Source organism: Anopheles ziemanni, chromosome 2 (genome assembly GCF_943734765.1).
Source record: "Anopheles ziemanni chromosome 2, idAnoZiCoDA_A2_x.2, whole genome shotgun sequence".
NCBI lineage: Eukaryota > Metazoa > Arthropoda > Insecta > Diptera > Culicidae > Anopheles > Anopheles ziemanni.
Genome location: NC_080705.1, coordinates 78,191,886 through 78,214,622, shown reverse-complemented (window position 1 = coordinate 78,214,622; position 22,737 = coordinate 78,191,886). Strand labels below are relative to the sequence as shown.

Genomic DNA, 22,737 nt, shown 5'->3' with positions numbered 1-22,737 from the left:
GTATAAAATAATCCCATATCAAACCAAGAGCGCAAGCGTTCAGCCATCGTAAAGTGTGGGCATCCCGGACATTTTGACTAAGGAAAGTTACGAGGCAGCCAAGGTTCTTAAATCTACTTTCGAACTTGCTACTGTGCTTGAGGATAACGCCTGGTGGTATTCTACCACATCTCCAAGACCCCGTCGACAATCAAGTTGATACCGGCATTACCGTAACAGACGAGGACCTGCTGGCTATCGCAACGGGGCTCAATCCCCACAAGGCAAGGCATCGTACTCACATCCAAAACAATAGTGAGCCACCTCAGTTGTCACCGAAGCTTGGACTTCTTGGAGGACTTGGAGAGATCGAATTAGGAACGAATCGATGCTGAGGCGGCACGATGCGACGAATCAGCAGGAACTTCAAGACGCCCAGCGCGACATCGAAGCAGCGGAAGCGGAAATGGACGAAGTCCCAAGGACCCAACGTAATCTGACCGAGCGGGAAAATCAGGCCCAACACCGACGCCATCAGGGATAACATCTTGATGGCGTCTCGATGACTCGATGCAGAGAAAGCAGGGCTCAACCGAGCTAGACACAGGACATCAGACGAAACGTACTCAACAGCGCATCGAACAGTCAGTTCGAAAAGGTGTTTTAGGAGGAAGTGATGGGAGTTAATCAGCGGGAACAACCCGTCAGCTGCATCTTACCGAGTTCTTTCCCCGAGGCGTTATATCCCTTGCCTCAGTAAGGAGCCCAATAGTCCCTCCGTAACATCCCCTTATCCTACCATCCCTTCCCTCTCCAATGATAGCGCCTCAGGGAACCGGGGTTAGTGCGACCGCCAGGAGGCGATCGATCATTAAAAACAAATGATACTCTTAAGATACGATTTATTCGATATTAAAGTCCATTAAAATTTAAAACAATTCTGGACTTGATATAATGAGCAACCGAAACGGTACACACTGGGATTAATTCTGGTCGACTGTGTTGGTTTCATGCTTCACCACCGTCGACATGAGCTGTACGAAAGGAACAAAGGCATTGGTGATGAATGGGTGCACACTATAGCTGGAATCCAAGTGGAACAACCTGCTGTGGAACAGATCGTACACGGTGATTAGGTCCGGGTTCTCGCAATCGTTCAGCTTACCCTCGATGCACTGTCTCAGTAAGGAAAAGGCTCTGGAGAGGAAAAAATGGGAGCATAACTTCGGAACGAAACCTACATAATTTTCAATCTTCGATCGTTCGACCTACCCCTTTTGAGCTTCCGTCAGGTTCGAAATGTCCCAGTCCTCAATCGCCATTTGAAACGTACACTCCCTCACGTTACTCCTCAGTTCGTATATGCATTCCTCGTATTTCGGCTCAGCCAGCTCTGTGACGCAGAAGAAATCACGTGGCATTTGGGATGAATGAAATAAGACATGCAATGCAAGTGAAGTGCGAACAACTTACTGAACATTATTTCGCCATCGTTTTTGCAAATCAGATCAACCGCATCCGGGTACATGCCAGTCACTGCCAGTACGTTGGTTAAAGAATGTTTCTGCAAGCAGGGGCTAAGGGCCTTCACCAGATCGTCTAGACACGAACCAGCTCTCTTCAGCTGTGGGCAGTACCTGATGAGTAAGTGAACTGTGTGGATGTTACACACTTTCCATAGAACCTCGAGAATTTCCAATGAGCCACCGCACTTCGCACCCATGCAATTTTATAATTTAACGGCTTCACACGAAATTCGTCTCCGTTTACGAATTGCTACACCACTGTACACCTACTTTGGGAAGAATGTGCCGCGAGTCTCGTTGGATATCTTATCGACGTGCGAGATTAAGTTTTTCACGTCGACCGAATTCATCACACACACAATCGCCGTCCCAATCGCCTCCGTCAAGGCAATGTAGGCATCGTCTGAGCCAGTGGTGTTTCGGCACATCGCACGGACCTCCCCCATAAATGTACGGGTCCCGGTCGACTCCTTCATTGCTCTCTGGGTCTCGGCCGGCTGCATATTAATTTCACGGGCCTCAACCGTATCCTCCGAAGACGAGTCGGAACCAGATTGTGGCATCGCACGCGTCACTTCATGTACGAAAACGAATCAAATAGTGCGTAAATATGAGGCAGTTTCTTGATCAAACCCCTTTCTACGTCGACGTAATTACCTGTCAAAAGCGCCAGGACGCCCAGCGCAGCCAATAACGAGAATTTTCCCATGTTTGCTATCACTTCACTTGCCTTCGGTGCACTCTGAGAACAATTTTCTAGTAAAGCGATCGCACAGATGACTGCCTTCCGGGACGTTTTATATACGAATGCGGCGAGACGAACCAGCCTCAATTCTAGACATGCACACTGCTCCGCTGATTAGACTACGGTTCCACGAACTGGCAAAGTATAATTTTTCAAAACGTCTCAGTGTGTCAATGCCGAGTGCTTGTTTTCTGAACGTCTGACATTCAGACAACATTGAAGGTTTAAAAAACGAGTGAAGTAGTTAGCCGGTGCATTGCGGAGTGCGATGACTCGTTCTATGGCACAGTAAAACCCGTTTTAAAATAATCCCATTTTGACAGTTCGTCGAGCATTCCCCGGTGAGTTTGAAAATATTTGGCACTTCCTGTCAAATCTAGGAAATTTTTTCTTATGTTTTCGCAACGATATGACAATAACTTATGCACTGGAAAGGTAAGTGCGTAATGTATTAGAAAAAAATAACCACAAAGTATAGAACGTTTCCATATTGAACCGAACGCGCAAGCGGTATTTATACCGAGTATTTATACGAATAAACCAAACTTAAACATGTCGAGTGTCTCCTTAAGCTTCGAAAAGATTCGTTTAACCTAACTGAGGACATGTTCAACCAATCAAGGCTTCAATACCGAGTCGATCAACATCGTTAGAATATTTTTTTATTTTATCAGTGAAGTATGATATTGAAGATCGGTTCGTTTTCCTTTTTTATAGCTCCAGATAATGTATCAGATAACTAAAACAAACCGGCCTATGCACTATTGATACGTTTCGCCGTGTCACCAATTCTATTCATTGCCTCGAGGAAGATGCACATACTTACTTTCTGCAAATCAGAATTTTACTTGAAAATACACGCACATTTTTTTTATCACTACCCTTTAACGACTAACGACGACTCGAACCTACGAACGAAAACGGACTGTTGATCAACGATCCCTCGATTAAGTAAGGGACCTATATTCCAGAACGGCTTGCCATCCCATGCTGTACGCTTGTTCTTCGATCGTCTCTAGTAATAAATACAATACATCAATTTACAAATATGAAAGCATGTTTGTTTTCAAATTAAAGCAAACGCGCTGTCAAACTGCTTACCTTCTTTACCCTTTACCCCCTTCTACTCAATATCATGCCGATGAAAGTTTATGTATATTATGATGTAAAGTTGCGTTGTTCTTACACATTAATGCATAATTCCTGATAGACATCTTTCTATATCTCGAAGGAGTATGTGAGCTCTATAACCATACCAGACGACGGAGAGTCACACGACAAACACACAGCAGGATCTAATTTTGAATGTATTTTAAATTTTATTTATTTCACTGATCACTTTTGTGTTACGGTTAGGTAACAAATTAAATTTTCAAAAATTCGTTTGAAATACTTTTTTGGTTTGTTTATTTTAAAGCAAACCAAAGCTAAATAACAGGAATATCAGATCAGAATAGAATGATTTTACTCTTCAAAGTGTATAATCATTTTTGGTAATGTGCAATAAAGGTAAGGAACCGTTATCACAACACACTTAACTACTTATCAAACCTTATGTAGGTGGTTCTTATGTCGGTCGTTCTTCAAACGAGTTCTTCTTCTTCTTGGGGGCTTACGAGGCTTGTTAAGGGCTTACGAGACTTGTTTCCCTATTGTACGTGGATAGTCAGTCCTCTCGTACAGGAGAGGGGTCCGGTCTCGGTTGGGATTCGAACTCACGCCGTCGAGGTGATGAGCCCCGGCGCTCATGGGCCGATTTTCTAACCGACGACACGGTTTATTCCCTTTAAATTTGGATTGAAAGCTCAAGCAATTGTCAAACATTGAAAGCTCATGGAGAATTCTAGCCCCACGGAGGCAACATTTTTCTTCCTACAGCTTCCTGCTCTCCTTATGAAACCAAGATTAGTACCCCGAACTGCTGGTAGCCGAGTTTTTCTGTGTCAGTACGTATTTTACTTCACCCATCCTCCAATGGTGCAGTAGGAGCCTTATCTTCCGCTTTTATTGCTATCACGCGAGCATAGCCATAGCACGCAGCTTCCTTAGCAGGTCCACTTTGGAACCAAGAAGAGTGTATGCCAGTGTGGTCAAAACTCACATGAGGTTAACGATAGCAACGTGCAACAGCCAACAAGAGTTTGGTCATTTTTGTCACAACTAATCCGTGTATGATCGACGACTTAATACTACTTATAATACTACTTATTTGAATACAGCTTACTTGATGATCAGACAACGCTCCTTCGATTAGTTTCTGATAACATTTTCTAGAACGCCCTAGTAAATGCAACCTGTGCCCTTGTTTTCCCATTATCGGATATTCATACAACATTGAAATGGAGCATTGGAGCTCGTGATGAATGATTCTGAAACCCAGCAATATCACAATTGTTTATGTTTTTGTTTTTTTTTTGCAATCGTAGGGCGATTGTGCATGCTTTGATTATGAAAACGTGTGCAGTGATGATACTGTTCAGACTCAATTTATTCCAAGTAAAAGTCCATTAAAAAGGCAAACAATTCCTGGACTTGATACGATCAGCAAGCGAAACGTTTGCACACTGGCATTAATTTTCGTTGACTGTGTTGTTTTCAATCTCGGTCACTTTCGTCACGTACTGCAGGAAAGAAACAAAGGCATGTCAGGAATGATCATGACGAAATGAATCTTTTTGGTTGTTCGGTCACACTTACGTTGCGGCACGGAGTCATGCGGAACAGCGTGTTGTGGAACAGATCGTACACGTTGATTAGATCCGGGGCCTCGCAAGCGTTGAGCTTACGCACAAGGCACTGCCTCAGATCAGTGATTGTTCTGTAGGAGAGGTAAACAAAGAGTACGAAATCTGGTCTAAACCGATCTTTCAACTCGATCCCCGATCGTTTAACCTACCCGCATTGTGCCTTCGTTAGCTTTGACACTTCCCAATGCTGAGCTTGGCTAGCGAACGGTGCGGCACACTCCATCACGTTTTCATTGATTTTGTCGAGACATTCCTTGTACTTCGGGTCCTTCAGTTCTGAGAAAAGTATTACATTCAAAATGGATAGAAACAAGTGGCGGAAAGAATTGCTACACCGTACATCGAAAGTGCATAAAGTGCAAATAACTTACTGAACACCAGCTCGCCATCATTTTTGCAAATCAGATCAACCGCATCCGGGAAGATGCCAACCACCGCCTTCAAGAGTTTGTAGTCGTGCTCCTGCAAGCAGGTCTTGGCGGCGTTCAGCGGTCCGTCCAGGCACGAACTGACACTCTTCACCTGCGGGCAGTACCTGTGGGAGGAGGCATCGATAAAACCGGAATGTCAGCGAACACAACCGCAATTGAATTCTCGCTTCGAACTGGTAGATCACTTCACTGTGAGAAAAATGTCGTCCGCGTCTCGCTGGACAGCCCATTCAAGTCCATGACGAAACTCTGCGGGTCGAAGTTCGTCATCACGCACATCATGGTGCCCTGGAATGAGTTCATCAGCTGGGGGAAGGCATCGTCGGAATTGCTGTTGTTCATGCATAGCTTTTGGATCCCGTTCACGAAAACAAGCGCCTCAGGAGAAGCGTTCTGCTCTGGCGGTACGAACATCGCACGTGTTCCTGTGTGGATAAAGGAAGTTAACCAAATGGGGTGTGGTTGAGAGGGATTTTTGAGAGCAAATATTTTTACCATTACCTGCCATCAGCGCCAGGGCGCCAACAACCAACGAGAAATTGACCATTTTCGTTATGGGTACCAACAGTAGACACTGGAAACAAATTTCTAGCACGACTCCAGAAGCAAAGACACCTTTCTCCTACGACGCTTAAACCCCAAATGTGACTTCAGAGACGATCCAGCATCAATCTAAGTTACAAATTTATGAGTTTTTATTTTTATTTTCTTTGGACACACTCTTACAAGCAACTGGTGGTCCCGCATTCTTATCATCCCGTAAGGTCAAGGCGATGACCGCTGTCCGAATTTACGCAAAGCTGACCATGGAGGCGAAAGAAAGGTACCCCCTCGAATGGTGATAAAGAAACCTCCTAAACAAACAGCTCGCATTTGATTTTTTGGACAGCTGCTGCTAATTTGCAGCTGGCCGGACGAGAAATAGGGCACCAATACGATCGACAGGGCGTTTGACGCTCATCACAGTTCGAAAGGTTCCCGTTCTAATCTTCTTTAGACGATAACAGTCGTACTTAAACCCGTTTTGACTTTGTACTTTTAGTGCGTTTAGTTCATTCATGGGATTGAAAATATGTCGTTCCTCTCGTGGGTTTCACGTTCTCTTTATTTTCTGTTGCTGAAGAGGTTAAAACTTATTTTATTTTATTAAAATATGTAACAAAATTATTAGCCAATACTCTAACTATATACGATTTCTTACCTTCGACTCTCTTTCAGGTGACAACACCGCGGCTATCTCGCGCCGGAAAACGAGTGGGGCCGCCGCGACGTCACAGCTGTCGGCCATCCTGTTCGAGTGTATGTTCTTTCCCAGCGTGATACTTTCCTATCTGCTGAAGTCGAGCTACGCCTAATGGAGGACGGCGTGTAACCCGACCCGCGGCGGTGGACAGGCAATACAGGTTGACACGAAATGGCTGCCCGATCTGCACGAACTGCGAGTAAAAGTGGTTCCCCGTGTCGTGAACGGGAGGCAAATCGGGTCTAACTAATAGCGTACTATATTGTTTTTCTCCTTCCCGTTGGCAATCGTGTTTCTGTTGAATCGGATTTTGGCGACAATAGACTCAATTTGTTTCATATAAACTAACTGATCATTTTCCACCCATGTATCTATCCATCGGATGAACTAAAGCCGCTCAAGCACCCTCGAGAATGAATTATGGATCGTATTCGACGACGAACGTCTAATATGTGCAGACAGAAACTCAATGAAAACGAAATCGTGAACTGATCCGGGGGAGGATCAAGTACGGCAAAAGGTTGAGGCTCCAGGGCTTCTTGTACATAGGTAGCGATTTGTTTCTAGTTTTACTTACCGTTTACCCACTGAAGCGCTAGTGAACTGGACTGCAAATGAATCAAAGTTTGGTTTATTTCTTCCCACTAAACCCATCCATTTTTCTCTAATAGTTTATTTTTAAAACCTCACGAAGTGGATGGCCCAAGAAGAACCGACCGGGCGTAACAGGATACGCGCAAAATAAATGAACCGACCTGGAAAGCAATGCCAAACGGGGGGCAAAAATGCGCGTGCGGAAAGTATAAAGCGCACCGTTCGGCACATGTAAATAAAGCGAGAGCTTAAAAATTTAAATGAGTTGCATTGGAAAATTTTCTACCGGTCCGGCGGATGCATTGTTAAAGCAGGACACACCGGGCTCGCGATTGCCGAATGAATTAATCAAACATGACTTTGTGTGCACGGTGGCACCGGGATTGCACATGATCCGTTTCATTTTGTTTTTAACCCCGCCCCCCCTTTTGTCGTCACAAAAATAATGTGCAAAATGAAACAAAAAAAAGGAAAAGGCTGCTTGCATAAGCGCTACCGTTTGGGGAAAACTATGGAAACGAAACAAAAGAATAAAACTGGCAAGTTAATCATTGAACAGTGTACTAGAGACGAAAAACGGGAAACAATCGGAGGAAAAACTCACTCGGACAAAAGTATGAATGGAAAATTGAGTGCAGAACAAAAACAGGTGAAACCGAACGCATACACAACAATATACAAATTAAAGCAAAGATCAATGGAGGAAACGCACAAACCGAACCGAATGGGACACAATTTTGCAAATGGTAAATTAAACGCTGAAAAACGTTGGTTGGGAAAACGAGTGTGCGTGTCTGCCATGCTGATATTGGAAAGTCCTCGGGCGATCCGGGAGAGAGAAGGAGAAGCGAGAGACAAGGCTCAACCCCGAATGAAACATTCATTTTTGCAATCCATTTCCACTGTCATGCATTCGAAGAGAGTGCCCTTCCGGATGCTTGCGAAAGGAAAACACATCGAAATGAAAATTCCATTCCCCCTCCCTTTTCCACACCCTCTCCACTGCCACCCGGAACACACATATGTCCACTTAATTCACCGAAATTTGTAAATACACCTTTTGTATCCTTCCATTAACCTTTCGATGTACGGTCAGTTGAATGATTCCCTTCCCAACGCCGACCTTATACCACCCCCGTCCCCCGTCGGAGCGTCCTGGAGCGAGCTGATGAACGAATCAACACAAAAGTGCATTAATAATGCATCGAGCCATGGCCACACGCTCTAGGGTGGAGTGGGGCGGAAAAACCAACCAGCTTTCAATAAGCCAAACAAGCGGTAAGGTCAGATAATGAACCGGAACGGCTCACTCACTCATGGACACACGGACTCGTTCACGCATTCCAATCAGCATTTTAACAAAAAGCGGCTCGATCGAATGGAGAAAGCGAACAACGGAGCGTGGTGGTGGGAGGAAGAAATGGGAAATTGCACACACTCCCGCCAGCCAAACGGGTCGGTTGCACTTGATTGTCCTTCTCGATTAACCCCGGTTTGGCGCACGTTTCATGTTGGGAGGGGTGGAAATTTGGATGCGCACTCTATTTTCTTAAAACTGTACACGTTTATTCAGCTCAACAAACTAGCGATGATCAAAGAGCGAAGTGGAACAAAAACTTGCTTTTGCTCGGATGCAGTTTTACAAATTTTCAATGTTTTTTTTATTTTTCCCCCTCACTCCAGGACGCAAACGCATTGCATCCTAAAGGTGCAACATTGGAATTGTCATGCATAATATTGGCTTTGGAAAACTGAGGGCCAGCACCCTGCTGCGGTGGACAATGTTCAAGAGTGGTGGATAATTTTCCATAATTGGAGCTTATCGCAATTAAACAACCATTAGTTTTGTTAATGGCGAAATACGTGTACGTGTACTGTTTTAATAACGGGCCCAAACTTTTTCAACTCATAACAAACATCCCCTGAATTATTTTTTCCTTGCTGGATCTTGAAATTGGAGCTTTTGAAATGAGCCCGTATCTATTAACATTCATCGGGAAAAAATTATATGAACTTTCTTCAACAAAGCTTCCATAGTTTGTTTTGGTTCTTGTTCAGGATGCAGAAAGTAATAACTGATTTATAATATTAATCTTAATATTATTTCAAGTTATGTAAATTGTTCGTTGAAGAGCTGTTGGCTTTTCTTGTTTAAAAATATATAATACATTATCGTTATTTAATGTTGTCAATACAATGTTTGGTAAACTTTTGACAAACCCGGTCATTTTGTATTTTTAATCGTTACCAGCATAAAGTAAAAATCAGTGGCTTTAATTTTGGCACCCCAAGCAAATGAGAACTTTCGCCATCAGCAACTCTTTGTTTCCATTGCATGAATAAAAAAAAGCCAAGTGGGGCAAACCAGTGCTTCCCCAAATGATCTTACCTCTCAACCACCCCAGTACCTTGACGTTTCTGCCCCGCTGTTGCTACAAAAGCGCAACAATAAAATACGGTTTATGAAAAGCTCTTCAGAAGTATAATGCACTGTTCGCTTTTTACCTCATTTTCAACCCATCGCAGTAAAAACCAACCCGAGGACCGATGGAAGCAAAAGTTGGAGCAAAAGTTGACTCTGTTGATAAATTATGTGAAAACGTTAAAGCTTCATTTCATTGAAAAAAAAAAACTCGCTCCATCAAGCGTCCCGCTGGGAGACCGCTTTGAAGCGCTTGAGAACGAAGCCAATCGAGATGTTTCCCATTTTCACTGCGTGCATTGACTTGCGATGGATGCTTTCAGACACCATCCGGTCGTTGAATTGTTTCCCCAAACCGAAGGGCAAGACGCAATACCGCCGGATCCGAGTCATTTTCGAGCGAAAAGGAATGAGTTTTCCTTCACAAACGGGAGCGTCGCTATAGAAATAAGTCTTCGTCCAATGCAAATTCCTTCCTTTGAGGGACTCGACGTAGCAACTGAATAAATGCAAACGAAAATGCATTTGCATTACTGCTCACATTTCGCGGGGGCATACTCAACCGGTGGGAATTATGGAAATGCTAAACTTTTCCGCTCGACAACGGGGCACAAATGCTGCTGGGAAAGTCATGAAACTAGAGTGTCCTTTTCTTATTTGTTTTTTTCCAGCTCGAAAGTTGCACAAAGGATGTATTTATGATTTTTTCCACACACGATTGTTCTCAAAATCTCAAAAATTTCAAACTCACGCGGAATCAAACGAGCTGTAATGAATGAAGTCCAGTTCACCAGCGGAATGGGAAGCGAGTGAAGGGATCGAATTAAAAAAAAAAGTAAACGATTTGTTTCCCATTGGGTTCCACTAGCGGGAACGGTTGGGAAAAGTATATCCTGTAAATAGTTATCTAAGGGAAATAATATTCCCGTGATTCAATAAAATTAATTTCAAAGAGCCGAAACACACTTCCCGATCGCTCCACGTTATCGAAAACATTTTGAACCAACCAACTGTTTACTTCTGTTGGGCAAAATAAATTAATTTTTTATCTATTGGGCAAAATAAATTAATTCCTACTATTTGAAGTTACTCACCTTCAGTTTTTCACTAGTGTAAAAACAGATACTAAACACGAAAAGTACATCGTTGCCCCTTCTTTCGTGTTATTTTCCGTTTCTTGTTAGATAACGTAACTTGAGAGATAAGGAGAAATTAAAGAAATTAGTTGAAGATAAAATAATAAATTTGTTGACATACCCTGGTGAGTCTAGCAGCAAAACCGTGTCTTTTTCGTCCGAGGACGTAGAGCACAGGAAAACGAAACCTATGTGGAGAAAACAAACGATCAAAACCCGAGACGCAAACATGTTCGTCGAAAATGGAAAAAAGGGAAAGGAGGCCGAAATAGAATGAAATACAAAACTGTAATATATTAACAATACATTAAGTTTGATTGTGCAAACTGTATGCACGGACGAAAAAGCAAAAACAAAACACTCTCTTGGCAGTGAATAGCCATCGATGGGAACGATGAGGAAATACTTAGAAGAATAATTACACCTAACGGTATTCACACAGAATTCATTACGAAACAAGAAATTGTAAAACATAATAATAATAAAACAAAAAACCACAGAAACTAACAAAATGAGCATCTCGTGAAACACGAAACATGTGAAAAGTAGCTAATTCTCTATGAGCAGCAAACTATGTTACTTGTGGTGAAAAGAGGAGAGGGATAAAACTCTTCTCCGAAACTAGCGATGGGAAGCAATGACGTTGGCAATGAGGTAGATTAAAGTAAAATAAAGAAACTAGTAAAATTGTGAGGATTGCTGTGAGCGGTCGATCATATGGCGTCGGGAATTGGAGGGTAGGAAACGAACAAAAACAAACAAGGTGGAATTTCAGCGCAACCCGTTCCGAGGGTTTGTTGCATTTATCACAGGAATTTAATGTAGAGAACAAATAATTTGTAGCGAACCGCAACACTATTGCCACACGTCAATCTACGCGACCGTGTAACCAACCATCGGCCATTGGCTTCGGGAGGCCACTTTTCCCCCCCGGGGCGGAAAGGTTGTACGAGCAAGCGATTGTCCCAATCCCAATCGAATCTGGTGTCGCGCGGGAACCAAAAAGTAAAAACAACACAAAACAAAACAAAAAAAAAATCGAACGAAGATAAATCTTAGGCACAAACTCACTGTCACTGAATTTGTTTGAAACAAACAAAACACCCTAGAGAGCAACGCAAATGGAAGCATGGGAAAGCCGGCCGACGGGGCAGAAAAGGTGTGTGTGTGTGAGCGCGAGGCAACCGACAGGAAAAGCAAAACAACAAAATCAGATTAAAAAAGAGTCTAATAAAACTGAACTTTCTTTTCGTATAAAATAATACAACGGTTTTTAGCGACTATTGTTTGTGTTCGGAAAGAAAATACTGGAGTTCCTTGTGGTGTAGCAATAGTAGCATATGATCTATTTTGCACACTACCGTTTATTTAGCAAATTTAGAAAAAAAACCTCAGTAAAACAAATTACATTTACCAAACCTATAACTTAACCTAACAAAACTTATTAGCTTATCTCCTATTGTTAGAAACACTTTTGCTTCTAACGCCAGCTGTCAATTCGTCTAAGAACAGACAGCCTGATGATATTGATAAGCCAAAATGGAACTTCATCGATCAGCTGACGGATCGGCTGATCGAGAGGAGCGATGACCCTTGGGGGGTTTAAATAGGGCTTTTGGCGCGATGACCGATTATTGTGCAAACATTACCTGTAGAATAAAGACTAATTTTTTGGTTCCGCGCCACAGCGGATCCTAAGGAATTCTTTTTCTTCTCTTCTCTTTGCACAACGTTGGAACAGTTTCCAACACCTATGCAAGATAAGTTGATTTATAAAGTTCATGCTACTAAATTCGCATTTGTAATAATTGTTGTAATTCAAATTTTGTAGGATCTTGCTTATTACAGATAAATTAGTTCTTACATGTAATGACCGTGTGCTGTACTATGGTGGTAGATTGAGAATTATTTTGAAAATCATGTTCCTTTTTGTCAGCAGTTTCTCATTGAATTTGAGCACAATTATTCCAAACAGGAGATGCGCAGCTAATAATGGGACGAAAAGATGTTTCTGTTCCTTTTGGTATCCTTTTTTAGTCTTGTTTCAATTGAGACAATATTGATGTTGTAATAAGATTGTCTTAACCAACAGGTGAAATGAATCCATATTTCTTTTTTTTTATGAAATGTGCATCATTCTTGAAAATCTCTTTTGTCGAAACGTTAATATTCCGAGCGATGTAATTCTTTAATAAAAAGATACATTGACACAAGGAACTCAATCTATCTTTCCACTAATCCGTTTCTTTTAAATGGGTAACATAAACGTAAAAGAAACTAGTACGGAACCAGATTAAAATATACACAAAGACATTCACCACAGCTAAAACCCCGTGAACACAATTTGCGTTTCACCCATCCATAATTCCATCCGGCCGCAAAAGTTTGCTCTAAATCGCAATCCTTCACCGTGTCGTGCTGCAAATCTCCTGACGCAATCTACAATGCCAGTTCCCGCTATCTACAGCGGAAAGCCGCTGTATTTCGCCAGTGGCGGGTGGGGCGGGGGAGGAGGTAAAAATCCCAAGCTTTCCTTCCCCCAAGACGAAAGTTTTTCCGGTGGTCGTTGGCCCGAAAATAACTACCGCAAATGAAATATTCGTCCGTCGTAAAAAAAAATAAAGGAAAACGGAAGAATGTGTGCATTGCTATTTTTTTTTCTTTTTTTTGCTGTTCTTCTCGTATTTCCCCCGGAAGTTGTTCATCGTTCATCGTTCCTCATTTTCCTTCGTTACGCCCGACTGGGTGTCGTCCATTGGTACTCAACGGGGTCTTTTTTTTCGTCTCTCTCTCTCTCTGACTCTCAATCCCTCCGAGCCCAACTGGTTGCCCTGGTTAACTGGTTGCCTTTTTCCCACCCGGAAAAATTCCACCCGTGCCACAACTACATTGTGCTTCGTACAAGCACAACTTTTCGAGAGGGAGGTAAAAAAAAGAGGTGTGTGGTATCTCGAAAGGCTTCCATTATTCGTATCGTCACGCGCGTGAAGAATGTCACCGACAGAGCAAGAAATTGCGCCACGTCGAGGCTGTCAATTACAAATTTACAAGTGTTCCACCGTTGGTGGCGTTGACACCTTCTGCCCCGGAGCTTCCGAACCGTCCTCCACCCCGTCGGTGGTTCCTGGAACCTTCCGTTCAAGGATTGAAATGCGCCCGACGAAAGTTTTTACGATCCCCATTTCACCTGATTACAACGCAAAGCCGCAGCCGCTTCACTGCGAGAAACAAGAAAAACCTACCACCCCCTGTTGCACCCCCTCCTCTCCGGTGAGCAAACGTAAGGGGTTCGGACGAATTCATTTTCGAGCAGTTCCATTAAACCGAAATCACTCCGCCGAGATTATGCTTAAGCCTTTTGTTTTTCTCCCTTTTTTACTTCAGGCCAGCAGCAGCAGCAGGAGCCACTCAACCAAAGGCCAATTTTCCTCCCGGCGAAAGCTACGGCCGGTTTGTGAAGGTGTTAATTAATTTTATTCATTTTCGACCCCTCCTGTCCACCCAGCAAACACCACTCCACTCGACTGCCAATGCTTTTCCAAGGAGAGAGCGCACAAGAGGAAGTGAAGGAGGCAGAGAAAACCCCGGAATCCGGTTCCGGTGTAGCGATGCACGTTGTTTCGTCAGGAATGTTGATTTTTGACATGTCGACCGGTCGTAAAACATTGTGGTCAAGCATTTGCTCATCATCGTCCAGGAATGGGTGGCCAAACGGGGGTTGAAAGCTGTTTCGTTTGTGTGTGTGTATGTGTGTGTGTGTGTGTGTTTGGAAACCTTGCTTAGGATGGATTATATGCAATGGTCGGAGGTAATGAGTTTGGCAAATGTTTGCACAGGCTGCAAGATATACTGAGGTAAGCAAAGAGTCTGAAAATATTTAATTTTTTTAAAACGACCTCTTCTCAAGCAAATATAGCACATTAAATTATATTCGAAGATATTTTGAAATTTAATCTTTCAAGCTCTTCTTTACAACAAAAAAGTTTTTTTTAACTTTTAAAAATATTACAGGAATCCTGGTGAACCTTCTCACAGTCCTTTGCTGTTGTATTAAACTTATGTATTTATAATTCTGTCTCAGGAAAAAAATCAAATAAACTAAAAAACGTCCGATAAATTTAGGAACTTCACTGTAAACGAAATGATGCAACACAGATACGTAAAACTTGGCCCCCTGGACGTAAAACTCACATATAAAATAGAAGGAACTACGGCTCCGTGCAACTTGATTAACAGGTAAACCAGGCCGATAAGGTTGAGCCGGGGCTGAAACAAGAAGCAAATCCTTTCCAAACCAGCCATCTTATAATGCGAGAAAGAAATAAGAATGGTGCCATAACAAAGTCATTGCAGGACATCATACAAATGTTCGCTCAAAGTGTGTTTATTATAGTGACAATTTTTTAACGTTATTTTTTTATAGGTGCAATATTAAACAAGATAAAATGTGGGGTTTTTCAAAATTTAAATAACTGATTGGATACCTGGTAAAATTTACCGACGGAAAAATGAGCTGATTTTCCCGTTTTTATTTTAATTATTTAATTCTTTCCCCTTGCTCCCGGGTCGAATGGTCAAACCGTGTTGCTGACAGCGGTGCATCAACAACAATTAACACGACTGACAGAACAATTTGCGCACGTTACATGACACATCGGTTGTTTGAAGTGGTTTTTGCTTCCGCACGGCAAAACGGAGCCGCGAGGTGCACCGAAAGTTAATTGCATTTTTTTTAAACGCGACTGCAAACGATACGGTGACATAAATTAAATTATTGGGTTGCGAAGGAAGTTATTAAAAATATGTTCTCGTTTCAGTAATAAAAGGCAACTTTATTTTGTAGGATCAATAAAAAAACTGGGATTAAAAAAACAAGAGCTAACCACTAATGGAAAGAAACAAACCACGCAACCTTGCCTTTTTTCGACAGTGTTTGAAATGTTATATGAAAAGAACGTAATTATGAGAAGATTAATAGCAAAAGGCTGTTTGTAATAATGATCATAAAACATTGCTCGGAAATACTGGAAACAATCATTTGCGTAACATATTTTTCCGGCCTCTCACCCAGTGAGGATTTTGCCTTCTAATTGTTGGAAATCTATTAAACATGGTGCGACTCGTTGGTGGACATGCAAAAAAAAATGCTGAAAAGTAAGAAAAGAGTCTTTTCATCTGAGATTAAAATACACATCAATCTGGAAAGATCCCAACCGTTGCACAACGTGTTGAAGATTGGTTGATTTGACTAATTAGTTAACTTATTCCTTGACCCTTCAAATGATTCTAGTTCACCAACTTAATGTAACAGATGCACCTACGGGATTCAGTTCGGGGTAATTTCTGATAGAATTCGCTTTCCAACCGAAAGGCGTCCCATGGGACGAGAGTACGAGCTGTGGAAGACTCATTCATGAACGATATTTGCCGTTCGAACAGTGTTCAAATGGTTCCGACTCTACTGTTTTATTTCGCGTTCGATTGCCTCAAAGTTTCAAAGTTTTGATTGCACCCCGTGTTCATGCAGTGCTGGTTCGGTAGTTTTCCCGAGTCCCGCACACCTCAAAATGGAAGAAGTACTCACTTTCGTATCCGACCATGCGAAAACCCATCACATACTTCATATCGGGTTCGCAAACTTTTCCCATCGAGCTCGGAACCCCTTCGGCCATTTTGACCATTTTCTCACGGTTCAGCTGCACCGGCCGGGGCAAACCTACAAACACTCCTCCGATGGAACGATTGTGGGAGAAACGAGCTTTGTTGAACAGTTAGACATGGCAGACAATCATCCCTGCATAAAGTGCGCTGTCTAAAAGTTTGGCCAAAATTAAACAAGGCACACATTCAGAACGTAAAATTCGGGCCGCACCGTGGAAGCACATTTGAAAATCCAATTAAGTAAAGAGAAATAAATGTTCTTCCCCATGACGAAGCATGTTATATTCATTCATTTTTGAATAAATATTGCAAAATAGTGATTAAAAATCAAATTTGTTCGAGCCGTATTGGTATGAATACTTTTTTATGTTTAAAAAGGAACAAGTTTTTTCAATTAAGTAAGTAGATATGATTCGATCAGATTGATCAAATTTATGCATTTGAATCCCAAACCCGGAGATAACAAACTCGTAGACAAGATAGTTTTCGATTCGATTAATCTCTTATAGTCCTTGCGGATGGCACTAGAAATTGCAAATACGGAATGGAACTAATCGTTTGAGAGAATTCGACAAGATCAAGGTGGAACTTAAAACGTTGCTATATTTGCATGAAACTTATATCTATCTCTATTTCCCCTTTTCACTCTTTTCCCTACCTTTTATTCAGTTCCGAATGGGGATCGGAAAAAAACTTTACTCTAAACTGCTTTGGCCACTACTTCTCGACCTCCTACATCTGTGAGACAAACTTTACTTGCACAAAGAAAACCGTTGCGAGCTCTTGTTTCTTGATGCACTTTGCTGTTGCACCGAAACTCTAGCATCAGCTGGGAAATCTAATTTTCCGAGGCTTTCATGTGCCGGACCAAATGTGACACTATCCAATTTGAGACGACTTAAGTTTAAATGTGGGGCACCGGCACTGTTTATGAACCAATTTCATTCCGATGGGGGAATTATTGTCACTAGACCGAATAACATTGGATTTTTTTCTCTTTTTAATGCATTCTTGTATAAGTAGAATTACTTAATTTATTATTTATTATTTATTATTGAATCCAAAGTTCAACTGTAATGGTGTAAATTTGCCACCTCTTTTCGGCAATAATGTACCTAATTGGTATCAATTGTAATGCCAGAAATAATTTGATCAGCAAAACTTCACATTCCGTTTAAAATCATTGCATTCAATGAACCCGTTAACGCATTTTTTTTATAAATTCCCTAGTAACCTGGTATCTATGTTTTTTCCCCCACTCTTGACGTTTCCATGACAAGTGGTTTCCATCAGCAAGGAACAAAAATAAAACATCAACGGTAGTTATGACAGCAACACAAACTACGGGAAATATGTCCGAATCGATTTGGGGGACTCACCTGAAAAACAAATCCCAGATAAAACCACCAACACCGACCCACCAGCGGTGTAATGAATATTCACCGTGACTTTTCGCATCGATTTCTTTATTTACACAGTGTGACATTTCTGGAACCTATCACGATGGCCCGCTCGCAATGGAAAAGTAAAATATAACCTCCACCATTCCGTTCGAGGCTCCTCCCTCGTCCTTGCTCGTCCTTCCTGGAGTCCTCCTTTCCACCTCCACGAATCCTGAGTGAGAGTGGAGCATAAAAGAAAACACCACGAAACTCCCTGAAATCAACATCCATAATACGTGCCTCATCCGCGCTACAAACACTGATCCGCCGTCGGCGGACGCGTGGAAAGATTTATTTCTTTCGCCTTTGCCGCGTTTCCGATTTTCGTCCCCCTCCAAACGCCCACCTTTCGCTAGCTTTTCGACCCCCGGAAATGCCAGCGGCACACATCGTACACACGCATGCAAACACACACACACACGCAAGACGCGTGCGAACCGAGATGTGCTGTTAGAATTTGAATACATCAGAATAATATTACGCGCGACATTCATAATGTGAAATATATAGCTGTCATAATTTCCCGCGCACTGCTGACTGATAAGGAAAGCCATTTTCTTCTTCCCCAGCCGACCCCCAACGCGCCAAGGCTTTGTTTTGCATGCCTCCGTCGGGGAGATTCTTTTTACTTTATTTAACTTTTTTTATTTTTGCTTTCCCCCTTCCAGCTTTTCATGCCATTTTGGAACGGCTTTGCGGTGAATACGGGCACATAGGATTTTTAACACTCCATCGGTGGATTTGGGGGTGTATGTTTTTATTTATTTTTTTTTCGTGACGCCATTTTTCGTTGCATATTTGATCCGTCTCATATTGATTCTACGCGTTTAAGTTTTTAATTTCATCTTTCGGTTGGCTCGCTTTCGGCGTAAGGATTTCCGCTCCGTCAAGAACGTGCGCACGAAATTACCGGGAATATACACATATTTTTCCGAAGGCACAACTCGCACTGCCTACACCCACACACACAAGACACCCTGGCAAAAAGGTAAAAGCCTGCCAAAGTCACACAAGAAAGCGAATGGGAAAAAAAAACGGTAAAGAAAACGGCATTGTGCCCGTTCAAGCGAAAAGAAGAACTTTCCTCGAGGCGATGTTTTATGCGTTTGGTGAAGGTAATGGGGACGGTTGGCTTTTTTCGCATCCTCCCAAACACCTCTTCTCGCTATGTCCCTATGTGTACGATTCCGTATACGCCACGGTTTCAAGAAAACGGTACGACAGACCCCTCCGTCGCACTGGCGGAAGTTGTTAATTAGGCAATGTTTAATGATGGATTTGTGTTGCCTTTTGCTTTTCCGTTTTGTCGTCTTGCTCCCACCCGTTTTGTCGTGGGCTTTTGGGAGAAATTTTATGGACCGGCAGGTACACCGGAGGACAGCCCGTCGTTACCCGGACGGCGTGAGATGAAGTGTCCTCTTGCTTGCCTTTCTTGGACGAGCTGAGAACGCGCCCGTCCTGACGGCGTTTAAAAGCCGCCTTTGCCGTGTGTTTCACTACTAATTAAACTCAACTTACTGCATATTGTCTGGTGATATTTTAAACATGCTCATTAAGCTAATGTTATAGCATAATTATCCGGGCTTCCATTGAGTGTTCTGCACGGTGTATCAAAGCTTGAAGGATACAATGTATACACAAGAATGTAATGGAACAGGTTGTGCTTCTTGATTCATGACTTTAAGTGGATTTTACTGGTGGAATTTTGCTTACTCGGTTAAGTCAAACTACCTAAATAGAGTAGACTGAAATTATATTTCTTATAGCAGAAAACGAATTCTTTCCAAAGTGATATAATGATTGATTTATTTCGCAAACCGTATTTTCCCAGCTATTTTCCAACCCACGGTAGGATAAACTTTTTCCATAAAACACTGTTGTTACTATAGTGCGATAGTTGACAGGTTTAGTGCCACTTAATTGGCTCACCCCTGTGCAGAGTTTTACTTCCCACATTTTTAGTAAAGTCTTCCACCAACTTCTTCTTCGTAGCCAAAACCGGTGCTACGTTTGATTTCTATTTAGATTTTTTTCTCTTCACCACGCCTCGATTGCTTTTCTCGAGGTTTCGTTTTCGTGAATATTCGCTAGCGGCACGCAAAATTCAAATTTATTTTTTCCCGATGCCATTTGACGCTTGTTGGGAAAACGGCTCGAAAATCGGCGGTCGGGGCGAGGAGCAAAACCGAACCGGAAATGTACCCCCAGTGCACTATGGAGCGAAAAGAGCAAATTGCCGGGATAAAATTCAGAATCAAATGTTTTGCAATTTTTTCATTGTAATATCGTGTAATACTATTATATTACACGAAATTATGATGTTTCGGGACAATCCCGCCAGGTGGCGCTGCAAAAACCTCATATTTTTGGAATTTTCTATGGGTGCATTATTTTTTAATTTTTTTTTTTATACTAACTTAAAGATTTTTTAAAGTTTGATATAAAACAAACTAAATTTACTACAAACTTCCATTCAAAATATTGTCATCTGGAATATAATTGATATTCAAAGCATCTAACGCGGACATAACGTCTCCTAACGAAGAGCTACTATCTGAATATTCTGAACTTGTACCATCATCTTCTTGGGTTTGAATTGGCAAGGGACTGTTACTATTTGAGGAGCTGTAATCTACGAAGAATGTTTTTACTGCGTCTGGGTATGGAATTTGTTTTTTATTTTTCAACGATTTAGCCAGAGATATTGTTGAAATGTATGGATCGGATGATTGTAATGCTCTCATAAAAATGTCTTTAATATTGAATTCTCGTGACATTTTACGGGCGTGTTCTCTTCTATCCCTTCTGTATATTTTATTTCTACCTTCTGCTGCTTCCTCTCATAAGGATCCCAATGGAGCTGGGGCATTTACAATGATTTCACCTACATGCGCAAGAACTTTATGGACAGTGGAAGGCATTTTGTACCAATTGTAATGATGTATGTAAAACTTGTATGTATCTTTGCAATATAGACTAATAGTTTTTGGATTTAAAGGCTGTGAACAGTTGATGGCTATTAAAATATTTCGAAACCTTTCTATGAGTTCTGTTTCTATTTGCAAAATATCGCTCAATTTTTCTATGTTTGAAAAAGCCCGACGACAAACATTTCCCGTCGTACTATTTCCACCCATTTGCCTTGGTTCATCTACTTTTACACCAAATTCCTTGTACATCTTTTCCAATACAATTTTTTTTCGATCATTGTACATGCTTTTAAAATTTTTAGTAACCTTCCATTTTTTAAATTCAATTCTGTACGAAATGTGAAGCAAGCATTCGAAAAATCTGATCCAACAGTGCAGTGGAGATATTCCATAAGATAAATTCTCAGGAGTTGGAATAAATCCATTTTCTAAGTGCTCTACACTGTTCATTTCGGTTGGTTTTGCACCACATATACAACATGTTTGCATAGATAGAGTGTCGGTTAAATATGCCAAAATTTTTCCATCAATTAAACTCATGTAAAATGAATAGTTTACCGTCACATTACTTGTTTCATTTAGCTGAATTGTATAAGGAACTAACCTGGTTATTTGGCTTTTGATTTCGTCTACTGTTTGTAAAACTTTTTCTTTTGACTCTTTCGCAAACTCGATCACAATTGGCCTGCAAAACCTAACACTTTGAGGCATCAAGTTTATCCAGATGATATCTGAATCGTCACTGATGAACGAAAGACGGATAGGCGTTAATGCCGATACTAATAAATCACTGTCTGATGCAGTATTTTCTCCGGAACCATGAAGCGGTTGATTGTAAATGCTGTGTCCACTAGATCCGTCAATGCCCCACGAGCACAATAATACGACGCTTAGTGAATCACACAAAGAAGATGAAAGGTGTCGCAAGATTTCTGCCTTTTGTATTTCAATTATTCTACACGCAGTGTGATTAACCAACTCTTGTAGATTAACTTCAGCTTTTGTTTCACTAATAGAAATAAAATCTTCACTTGGTGCGCAGGTTTTTTTAAGTTTGTTGATTTGGTAATATGACGGAAAAACTTTTTTTGATACTTTATGCAAATCATTATACTGGGATTTTGAGAAACTATTGTCTATAAAACATGCCAACGCTTCTTCGGCAGATACTAAAACATCACTTTTGGTTGTCATTGGCATAACACTTGAAGGATTTTTCAAAAACATGTCTATCATACTCATCAGCCTTAACTGCTTTTCTTTAAAAGCTAACAACCTCACTGAGTATAATTCCTTTTCGAGATTGCCGTTGATATCTGTCTCTTTGGCCACACTTCGACGTTTATTCCTCACGCAGAGATCATTAAACTCTTTTTTTGGCCGTCCACGACTTTTGTTTTCCGTATAGGCACTAATGTCAAATGGTTTGTTCAACCAGATTTTCGAATCCTTTTGAAAATTCTTCGAGTTTCTAGCACATTTCTTCAATCTAGCCTTGAAACTTTTTTCCAGTATCATCAACTTATTAGTCACTTTCAATTTATCACACGGTTTGATGCTTACTTTACTTTCAATGAACTGTAAAGCATACCCAATGTTTTCCTTGCAAGAAGCATTGTTTTTCAAAACGTTTATGATATCATTGATTATAAAGGAACCCATCGTGAAATTATTAAATCAATCTCAGATAGATTATTTACTTGAAAACTAAAAAAACGTTGTTCGTTCTCCAAGGAGCTTTCTGACAATTGGTGTTTATGCTGTTCAAGGTAAAGCTTGAATGATGTTTTTATAAACGAACGTATGTTATATATGTATCTTTTCAAATGCATACCGCTATGGTATGCCGTTCGAAGGTCAAAATTTTAACATCTACCTTAG

The 22,737-nt window shown here is 41.4% G+C and overlaps 1 protein-coding gene across 1 annotated transcript; it reads right to left on the bottom strand.

Annotated features, from left to right (window-relative positions):
- Positions 1 to 4,820: 4,820 nt before the first annotated feature.
- On the bottom strand, positions 4,821 to 5,975 carry LOC131294439 (27 kDa hemolymph glycoprotein-like). The gene is made up of 6 exons (XM_058322485.1): positions 5,930 to 5,975; positions 5,619 to 5,853; positions 5,369 to 5,532; positions 5,147 to 5,273; positions 4,948 to 5,068; positions 4,821 to 4,871 (listed from the first exon to the last, which is right to left on the bottom strand). Exons 1-6 carry the CDS (start codon positions 5,973 to 5,975, stop codon positions 4,821 to 4,823), a joined length of 744 nt encoding a protein of 247 aa, XP_058178468.1.
- Between the last annotated feature and the right edge of the window lie 16,762 nt (positions 5,976 to 22,737).

Bases quoted from the DNA above. Each gene is read 5' to 3' on its own strand.
- LOC131294439 (XM_058322485.1), bottom strand. From the start codon at position 5,975: ATGGTCAATTTCTCGTTGGTTGTTGGCGCCCTGGCGCTGATGGCAG. The intron at 5,533-5,618 runs GTGAAGTGATCT...CTCCTCCCACAG, and splicing joins CGGACGACATTTTTCTCACA to GTACTGCCCGCAGGTGAAGA. The intron at 5,274-5,368 runs GTAAGTTATTTG...TACTTTTCTCAG, and splicing joins TGATGGCGAGCTGGTGTTCA to AACTGAAGGACCCGAAGTAC.